Raw genomic sequence first — 10542 nt, forward strand, 5'->3', positions numbered from 1 at the left:
CAGCCGGATGCCGCCGCTGCCCCCGCGTATTTTCAGGCACGCAATTTTACATTAAATTGTTTTAATGGATTGTACTTGAAACTAAGCGTCAAAAAGCAACAAAAACAGATGCTGTCTGGACAGGCTTTTGATGGCTTATGAAGTGCTATTTTCCTATACATTCTACTTGCATATATGAATATTCCTGCATATTAATGGCATTCTTGTACCCGTGCCATGTGCTTTAATTTCTGGCTATGGTAATGCTAAGCTGGTCGCACACAGAGCTTATTCTATCATTGATTCGCCTATATATACATATATATTCATATCTATTTAATTATAATCAATCAATTCCTTATAAATAACATAAATAAAATTAATTCTCATAATAATTAAATTAAGTATATATTTATTATTTATATATATAATAATTGTATATATTAATAATAGATATATACGAGATTTGGTTAGTTATAATATTAATTTTATTCTTGTATCCTATACTCATAACACCACAATCAATATGAATATGAAAACATAAAACAAATTCTCTTACTATATTTTTAACTACCAGACACATAAATAACAATTCGCGCAAATAGCTTAAAAGGCCGATATTACAATAAACAATTATATTGTTTACTTAGTGCAAACAATATGCAGACAGTTGTCGATGTGGCAAAAATGCATTGCATTAAGATCGGGGCAACTGTTTGCAGCCCGCCAACTGAAAATGTCATTTAAATATTTACAAAATGTAAAATACGCATGCTGTTAAGTGCAGAGTCAGACGGCGATGTCAGCTTTGATGATGACCATGTCATGTAATCGCCGCTTATCAATATTTATTTATATAAGTATTTGTTGAAATAAAGTAAGTGTAAATGCCAGCTCAAAGTGCCAAACTGTACTTTTTGTGTGTCAATTTGAAATGCTAATCGCGAAAATGATTAGGTTTAACAACACGCTCAAAGTGACGAAGACCTAATACCCTGGCAAGCACATCAATCAAATTGATCCCATAACCGCTCTATCGTATAAATTGTTAAGCAAATGTTCTGATTTATAGCTAGTTATATCAGCACGCTTTTCAAATATATAGTACCTATTCAGAAGTAAAATAGTCTGTGTCGCAAATCCACCAACATCCGCAACTTGTTTTGCGACAAAACCAGACTAGCCTTGGTTAGGGTGTGGCAACCTTGCCCCCGGTAGCTAACCTAAGCGATGATTAGGCAAGAACTAATCTTTTGTATACTTATAGCAATGAATCTTCGGAATTTGAAGTTCTTAAATCAGCAGCTTGCTCTACTTGAATGCCCTTTATGATATCTTAATGTTGGGCGAATAAATGTTTATCATAACTTAAATGATTTTGCATATAATATTCAATATTGTAGCATTTTTTTTTTGCTCCCACTTATAATTTCTTTACTCTCAATATTTTAAAGTGTATTAACAATATACTTCAACGTTATCAAATATTATGATTGAACCCAAATATTGAGAAGCAGGAAATGCACAAAGTTGCAAAATGTTGTAGAAATGTTTGCCGTAAGTGCTTCACGTGTTTAAATAATTTTAATTTCCACATAATGTGAATACATAATAATTGTATTATTGCATTGAGTTTATAATAAACTATGCATATTTAAAAATATAGAACACCTTATCAGAAACATACATAAGTCAACTAAGAACTCCTATGCTACACGTGTCGTTCGTTGACGTAGCCTTCTATAAGCAAAGTTCATATTGCCGACTGCTTAATACTCTGCTTTCAATGCAAGAACAGCTTAGATACTTTAAATCGAGAATTCAAGAATTACTTTAAGAATACATTTTTGCAACATTTTGGTTTTGGGAATACGCTCCTGTAGGCCGTGTATAAATATTCACAAAGGGGTGTCCTTATGTTAAACTTTCAATTAATAAATTATGACCCCTTTTAAATGCTTACAGTCTGATTTAGACTTAACCTATGGATGAGATTATTACAAAATAAATAATGCGAACAATTTGCAATTGAAAAATATGCAAGCTGAGCTTCATATTTCCTGATAATTGCAATCGCCGCTGATCGTTGCACATTTAAAAGCATTGCAGCCGCTGCAGTGCGCTTAGTTCTTGACAGCCAGTGCATTCGTATAGATCTACTGAAAACATCCTTTTGAAATGGGCAAATTTGTGTTGATTTTCCTGCTGTGCGCATTTGTTGCAGTAAGTTCGGAAAGGATGTCCATCAATTGTGAATAAATGTTAGATTTTGTAACTAAACTTATAGCTGTGCATGACCGAAGAGGTCAAGAAGGAAACCTCTACACTGGACGAGCTTCAGGCCACCATTGAGGCCCGTCTGAAGGAAGTCAAGGAGTACATTGGCACACATGTCGATGAGGACAAGCTTAAGGAGTTCGTCGATAAGTTTGCCGAGAATGGCAAGAAATTCCTAGCTGATACGCAAGCGAGCATTCAGAATTTGAATGAAAAGAAAGAATAAAAATTGCATTTAAATAAAATAATTTTCTAACAAATATACACACTATATTTTTTGTGACTCAATTTCTCTACTGTTGAAAAGCATAGCTCAAGGCTGGCCTTCAACAAACTAAATAAATACAAGAAAAAAAATAACCACTGGAAACAACAAATTGAAACTCAGCATGTGCAGCTAAAACTGATTATAACTATTTCCATAAACATACGAAATTCTTTCGAATTTAATAGTGAATTGAAAATTTGTATATAGACGGCAAGTATATGGACCGGATATATTTATAAAGTCAGCAGACTAAAAGAATCCACGATATAGCCATAGTTTCGCCACACTTTTATAAAAAAAGGAGAATAAAACCCACATTCCATTCCACTATTTATACATTTAATGCTGTGATCATGAGCATATTTGACCCTGAGCGCTAAGAGCTGATAAAAGCATGTGCTGCTCGGCGCGAGAAAAAAAATCATTGAGCTAGGCATAATTTTGGATTGCTGGAGAGCGGTTTAATCAGTACTAAGTTTGGTGTTTAACTGCTTAGAGCTACATTAAGACTATTAATCAGCAAGAAAAAATATACAAAATGGCAAAGATCACTGTGTTGTTTCTGCTGTTCGCACTTTTTGTCGTAAGTTGATTTAAAAAAAGCTTAGTAAGCCAAACACTAAGATGCATTGTTGTCTGGTATCAATATGTAGTTCTGCTGCGCCGAAGAGGTTCAGAATCAAGACAATCCACTGGAACCTCTAGCCGCCCAACTTAAGAAAATTATGACTGATGTCAACGCTTTTCTGGAACAACATGTGGATAAGGAGAAGTTGAAGCAGTTTGCCGATTCCGCCTTAAAGAATGGCCAACAGTTTGTGGGGGATATCACAGCAGACCTGAAGAAGCCTGTCGAAAAATAGGCATATGTATTTGATAAAAGATTGTTTCTTAATGTATATATTTACAATAAATAATTAAAAACTAAAAAATATATATGTTAAGCATATGCACATATCTTTGATACGTTGTAGTACGTACGAAATGGGAAGTACCACATACGATCTAGCATACAGTCACGGGCAGCCAAATATGTACAAAACATAATTAATATGTTGCCTACGTTTCTTACTAGCAGCACATATATTAATGTATGGATAGAGGTGCGATATTAAGATCTGCAAAATGGCAGTCAAATATTTAAATAATTAAATATTTATCATATGCGCACGACTAACCACATCTCGAGTCTCTCAAAGAGAATGCTTTTCAATATGAGAAGAGTTAGTTTTCAATCTATTGCTTCAACCCATTATTGATATGATATTGATATATCAGCTGTTGTCTATTTTGAAAATTCTCTTTTTGAAAATTTTGCACCTATTTTTATTTTTAATGATTCTAAACTTGAAACATTTAGAATGGAAATAGAATCGATTTTTTTTTGACTTTATGAAAATATAATTTTACCAAATGCCATGAGCTAAAGGTCTGGTCCAACGAACAGCCTTCGCCAATCAAAGCACAAGCTGGGTATCTCCAATTGTGTGACCCCGACTGTACTGTATGTAGCCCAGCCTCATGGCACATGGCCCGACGCTGCTGATAAGCTTGCGCTGCTGCTGTCCAAAAAAAATACCAAAAGACGCAAAACGAGGTATCTTTGCGAGTTAATCGCGAGCGTTTCAATCAGTACTCAACTCCGTGTTCAACTGTGCAGAGCTGCTAATCCTTATAAAAAAATAATAATGGCCAAAATCGCTGTGCTTTTCCTTCTTGTTGCGCTGGTTGCCGTAAGTCCAATTGTGGTCATGTGTGTGATATATATGTGATATGGTGTTTATGCCCAATGTAGGTCTGCAACGGAGCAGTTCGTGTGGCGCGCGATGCGCCCGAAGCTCCAACCGCTCTGCCAGAAGCTCTGCAGCCTTTGGTCAAAAAAGTGCAGGAGGCTTTCAGCAAGGAAAATCTTGATGTAAGTAATGCCAGCTGGTGGATTGTTGGTTGTAATCATATTTCGTAATAACGCCACAATGCTGCCGTTTCGCCAACAGAAATTGAACCAGCAGGTGGACGAGTTCAAGAAGGAAACTGAACAGTTCGGCGATAAGGTGTCCGCTGTTGCCACTGAATGGCTGAAGAATTTGGTCGAAATTGCGGAGAAGCAGCAGAAGGCAGCACCAAAATAGGCACACAGTGCACAAAATAAACAAAGAACGATGCTAATAAATGTTTAAGATCTTGCAAAACAATTCAACCACTCCTCATTTCCAATTAGTTCAACATCATCCAGAGCCGCAGTTTGATACGTGGCATGGCCAGCAAACGATAGGTGGCTATTTGGCAGCTCATGGGCAGCAGCTTGAACTCAGAGCTCTGGCCGGCAAGATTGAAAAACGACTCGTTTAGCTGAGGCTCCACATCCATTAACTGCTTGGCACGCACGTGTATGGCCGGCAATGTGGCAAAGTATTTCACCAGCAATACCTCCTGCGGGGATGACAATATCTTAAGACTGTAGCTAAGGCGGCGCTCTGTGCCAGTGCCGAGCACGAGCTTCACGCGCAGGCGCCATGATTCCTCAAACACAAAGATTGTGGGGGACTGAAAGCGAAGCTCGCCATTTAGACGCGAACTGTGCTGCGGCCAACGCAGATCCAAGTCCTCGTAGGAAATCCTTGGGGCACTCAGTTGTCGGTGGCACTGCCGCAGTGGTTGGGCGGCCATCTGCTCCAGTCTATCGATCGTGGCCAGCTCGTGTATAATCTCATCGCTAGACATTTGCAGATTGGGGCAGCTGGCCTCATGCTGCCTACTGTCCTCCTGGCAGCCCTGCCAGGTGCAGCCCAGGCAGCGGTACTGGCAATGCACCAAGCGCTTGGCACACTCGGTTTTCAGATGCTTGGCCATGCACTTGTATTCCATTTGTTGTTCACAGTCGGAACAGCTCTTCGGCAGCTCCCAGAGAGTTTGCCCCACGGCCAGATTCTTGGTTAGCTCCTGCCAGCTGATGTGTGTGCGGCAGTGTGGGCATTGCGCCTCACGATTGTTAAGCGCCGCTTCAGCCAGTAGACGTGTGACGCAATCCTCGCATACGATGTGTCCCAAGCTGCACTGATAGCTATCATCCGGGTGCGGCAGCTCCAGACAAACGGTGCACAGCATTACCTTGCGCAGACGCTCGCTCAGCTCCGGTTCGGTGCGCGCCGCATCCGTACCGGAACCACTTGGCTGTTCTGGGTCAGCCGAACCACCCGGCTCTGAATCGACGTCTAGTCGCTGGCGCTTACAGGGCCTTGGCACCTCATCTTCAATGTTGGGCATGTTGGCAATAAATTTGAGTTTGTGTGATGTTTCGATTCAATTGGAATTTTCTGCTCCTTTAAAAGTTACCTGCTGCAGTTTAGCTTATTCTAATTTGACTATTCTCATGCCTGTTTGTATCAAGTGTTATTTTACTTTTGTCGGCCTTGAGGGGCTCTCAAATGCCTAGTTTAAATGCCAAAAGCACAAAGCCACCCTAGATCGTTGCTCTGTACTAATAAGACATTTTTAACAACAACTATTTTGGCGACAATAAACTTTGCATTTAGAGCCGCAACAGTCCTTAGGCTTTAGCTAAATGTAAATATAAGGGGATATTGAATTCAGTTTTAGTTAACAAGTGGTAAAAAAGTGGTTTGTTAAGAGCAAGCTTAAGTTAGATGGGCAGGTATTTTGAAAATATTCTCATCAAAACACTGGTTCTGAGTTTAGTTTAATATTATAAGTTGCTATTAATTTTACATATATACATGCATACACTTAATATATATATATCATATAATTTCAAAAATATTTTAATTCCGTGCACGAATTGCCGGAATTAATATACAATTGATTGTCTCAGTCGCAGGCCCAGTTAGTTTCTAAGCATTAAGATATAAATGTAAAATACAGTGAAAACTCTCCTAAGGAACGCATAATCAAGGTTTCACTGTAAAAATCTCTTTATTACTCCTAAGACTTTGTACAGCTTTATGTTGGATTGACTCAAATTAATTGAGGTCTGTTCCTTTTGACATTTTTGATAACCCTAGGCAGAACCTAAAAGAAATCCAACGGCTTTTCGGGATGTGATAAGCTGTGCCCAAAATTTGGATTCTTATTTAAATAGACCAAAAATGTGTGTTATATAATCGCATGTTGTTGAGGCTGTTGATAAGAAAAAACTCGTCATCGAATGTGAGGCAATTTAATGTGTAGATTGTTGATGTAATGTCAAAGTCAACTAATAATTGCAGAAGGCTGCAATAAAGCTTGAAAAAATACTTTAAATGCCAAACATCTGCGCTCTCTCTCTCTCTCTCTCTATTTGTCGTACTCTCGTACGCAATCTCTCCGTCGGACTGACTGTCTATGTGTGTGCTCTTGTGATTTGCCAAAAGCAAACAAATAAATACAAAATTACATGCACAAAAAGGTGACAGCTGTAAAATATTTGCCAGATATTTTGCACACCTGTCTGCACAGCGAGCAAGGTACAAGCCATGGCCAAAACATGAATAATGTACGCGTTCCTGTATCTCTGTATCTGTATGTGTGTGTGTGTGTGTGTTTGTGTGTACGCAAAGTTCATCTCATCCATTCGCCTCAGCCACGCACGATTGCATAACATCAAAATGGATTTTTGCTTCCCATTCGAGCGTATCGCTTTTCTTAGCCGAAATAAGAAATTTGCCCAATAAAAATATAAAAGCTGCAGACTCTTAATACCAAATACGTATTGTATTTTAGACACCATTTTTGCTCATTGCCAATTTGTGTCCAATTTGTTTGGCATTGTAGTGTGAAATTTATAAATGTCTGTGCGCCTGAAGTGTTTATCAGCTGCCAATACCGTGACAGAGTGTCTTACAATTTTTCCCAATATTTTGTATGCACTTTGGAGGCAAACTTTTATTGTACATCGCATTTTAACACAGAGTATATACATTTTTTTGCTTATGCATTAAATAATAAATTACAATTAATAATCTGATTTAAATTCATCAGACAAGGTATTTATTCATATTTAGTTCAGTTCCGAAAATAATAGTTTATTACTATAACTATTCTTGTCCGGCATTAAATTTAAGTCCTAAAGACTTCTTCGAAGGCAGCTGCCCTATTCTAAACCGTTCAAGTTGTTACAATTCATATTATCTTCTTGTTACTCAGTTACTCTTTGCTACTTAAGACATAATACCATACTCTAGCTAAGCTAAATGAATAATTAACTGTTTAAATAAAAAACACTTCTTTGTTCAGCTGCTGCAAATGATAAGATTTCCATGAAAAATTAAAAAAAAAAATTTCTTTACCTCTTAGGATTTGCATTGCGTCATTTAGCTTGTACTTTTTGTTATCTATTCTAGTTCAGTTGAATATTTAAAATTGGCTCGAACAAGGCTTTTGCTGGGGTAGTATGTTTGTGTGAAGAGCAGAACAAAGCAAAGCAAGTAGTATAAATAAAAGCGAGCTCAAAATAAATCACACATACGCCATGTGTATGCTTCACAGAGTCAGTTCAGATGCCTGTTTGTCAATCGACTGAACGGCAACTCGTATTTAATTAAAAATTTAATAAATGTTGCGACAAATGCACACAAAAGGGGAAAAATGAACAGAAAAACGTAACCCACTTTGTTGATGGCTTTAAAAATTGAAAAAAACAAAAAAAAAGACAAAATAAAACAAAAACAACTGCAACTTTCCTTCCAAAACAATATGGCAGACATGCGTTGCCTGCGCATGAATTTGTGTGTGAATGCATTGTAATGCTAATTTAAATAACGATAAGCCCAACAACAATAGCAACAGCTACAACAACAACACCAGCGAAAACACCAACACACATGATGGCAGCGACAACAATGGCAACAATAATAGGAAAACAATTTGACATGCTGTGATTTTGCCATCGTCGCTACTGTTTATACTCTATCTATGCGAAGGAGTCCAATCAATTGTTCATGGTCTTGATAGGATTAGATAGGCAAGCATTGAGCTGCCGAATAGAAATGCAACTCATTCTTTCTCTCTCTCTTTCTGTCTCTCACTCTCTCTCTCTCTCTCTCTCTCTCTCACTATCCATTAATCTTTCCCTATTCTACTGTTACTATAAATACCTAATTCTCTCCTTTTTTTCTTTTAGTTCAACCCATAATTCAATTTTACTCTGTGTATGTTAAACGGAAATGTAAATGTTTGGGGTAAGTGCAAAAACACATTGATATTTTTATATGAATAAGAATTTTTGCTAAGCAAATTCACACCTTGGCACAGAATATCTCATAACAGTGCATATACGAATATTATATTTTAACTTTAAGAATCAAAAATTTTCAATTATTTGCCATTGTCTGTAATGGTTGCTGGACCAGAACAGTTCTTCTTCTTCAGAAACTTAAGCTGCTAGATAGAGTTTATATTAATTTTATAAAATAGGGAATATTATTCAATTGATTTTCTATCCCATACGGAATTAAAACTAAAACCTTGTAAGGGTATTAAAACCACGGCTAAGCACTCTGAACTTTTGCTCCAGCTAGACAAAATGTCAGCGTCGATATAGCGACATACTCACACACCCACACTCACACGCACACACGCTGGCATATTAGCGATGTGTGCAAAAACAAATAATAAAGCCACTTGTGCATAAGGAAAAAAAAATAGTTTTGCATGCTGTTGTGCGTCGCTTCATTGTTGTTCTTGTTGCAGTTGTTGCTATTGTTGTTGCTCTTGTTGTTGTTGCGTGAACGTGTGTCGTCCCCGGCATAGAGCGGGCATTATCCTTTCTATCACTTGCCACATTTTCGCATAATGCGGCGTAAAATAGCATCATTGTTGTATTTGTTGTTGCTGCAGATGCAAACAATGAATACATTTGTAATGTTAATGGAATGCAACGGCAACGGCAACGGCAGCGACAACGTCAACGTCAACGAAACAACAACATTGGCAACTATTTTACAGATGTTGTTGTTTTCGTTGCGTTGCGTTGCGTTGCGTGTTTATCTTTCAGTTGCTTTGTCATAAAAATGAGCCCAACCCAAAACAAAACATAAGCAACAGAACGACGCCCTCTAGCGACAAGTAGATATAACAACAGACATAGTCAATTTGTCTTTCAGGTACTCTTTAAAAAATTCTAAAGTGTGCACAATCACATTTATATAAAGCACGTTTCCATCTCAAGATTCGGTTCTATAGTCTATATCATCTATCTATGTATCTTGTATATTGTATCTATATGTGTGCAAATGTGTGCCTAGTGTTGCGCATCGATGCATAAAATGATGTAAAATTTTTATTAGAAATACAAACAGCAAAAAGCAAATGCAAGCTCCACACATACTCACGCACACACCAACAAACGCACTATGGAAGCCGCAATAAAGAAATAAAAAGCTATTCAAAAGCAACAACAACGATGAGAACCACAAGGCTTATGCTGATGCATTTTTTGTTGTTGTCGTCGTTGTCGTCGTTGTCGTTGACAACGACATCAAGAAAAAGCACAAAAGCATTTGCATTGCAAATGCAACATAATGCAAAATAACAGGAACAACAACATGCAACACACACGCACTTCTATCAAAGTGAAGGGGGAGACACATTTGCTCGCACTTCCGAGTGCTTCCTGACAATAATAACAACAACAAGCGCTGCAACAAAGTATTTGCTATGCCAAGTATTTAAGTTTTCTGTTTCTACATGATTTTTTTGCTTTATAATAGATTTTAAATGCAAGCAGTACGAGTATATATTTTATATATATTCTCTGCATTAACACACGAAATACAGAAAAGGAACTTTATATATACATATATATGTATATCGGTGCAAAGTATATACAGTTGCCATCTGCCAATTATAATTGCTACACAATGGCAACTTTTAAGTTTTACACTCGTTCAATAAAATGTTTATTTCTCCTGCCTTTCATTCCATTTCCATTGTCATATGGCAGACAAAATTGTAGTAGGTTGTTGTGGCCAGTATAAGTTACACACTATTTAAGGATTGTTCAAAAAGAATATAATAATTGTTGA

At 37.4% G+C, this 10542-nt stretch overlaps 1 protein-coding gene across 1 annotated transcript; it reads right to left on the reverse strand.

The window, feature by feature from the left end:
- Positions 1-4738: 4738 nt before the first annotated feature.
- Positions 4739-5788, reverse strand: LOC6624193 (zinc finger TRAF-type-containing protein 1). Its single transcript, XM_002047450.1, has one exon. It carries the CDS (start codon positions 5786-5788, stop codon positions 4739-4741), a length of 1050 nt encoding a protein of 349 aa, XP_002047486.1.
- Between the last annotated feature and the right edge of the window lie 4754 nt (positions 5789-10542).

This window comes from Drosophila virilis, chromosome 3, assembly GCF_030788295.1.
Source record: "Drosophila virilis strain 15010-1051.87 chromosome 3, Dvir_AGI_RSII-ME, whole genome shotgun sequence".
Taxonomy (NCBI): domain Eukaryota; kingdom Metazoa; phylum Arthropoda; class Insecta; order Diptera; family Drosophilidae; genus Drosophila; species Drosophila virilis.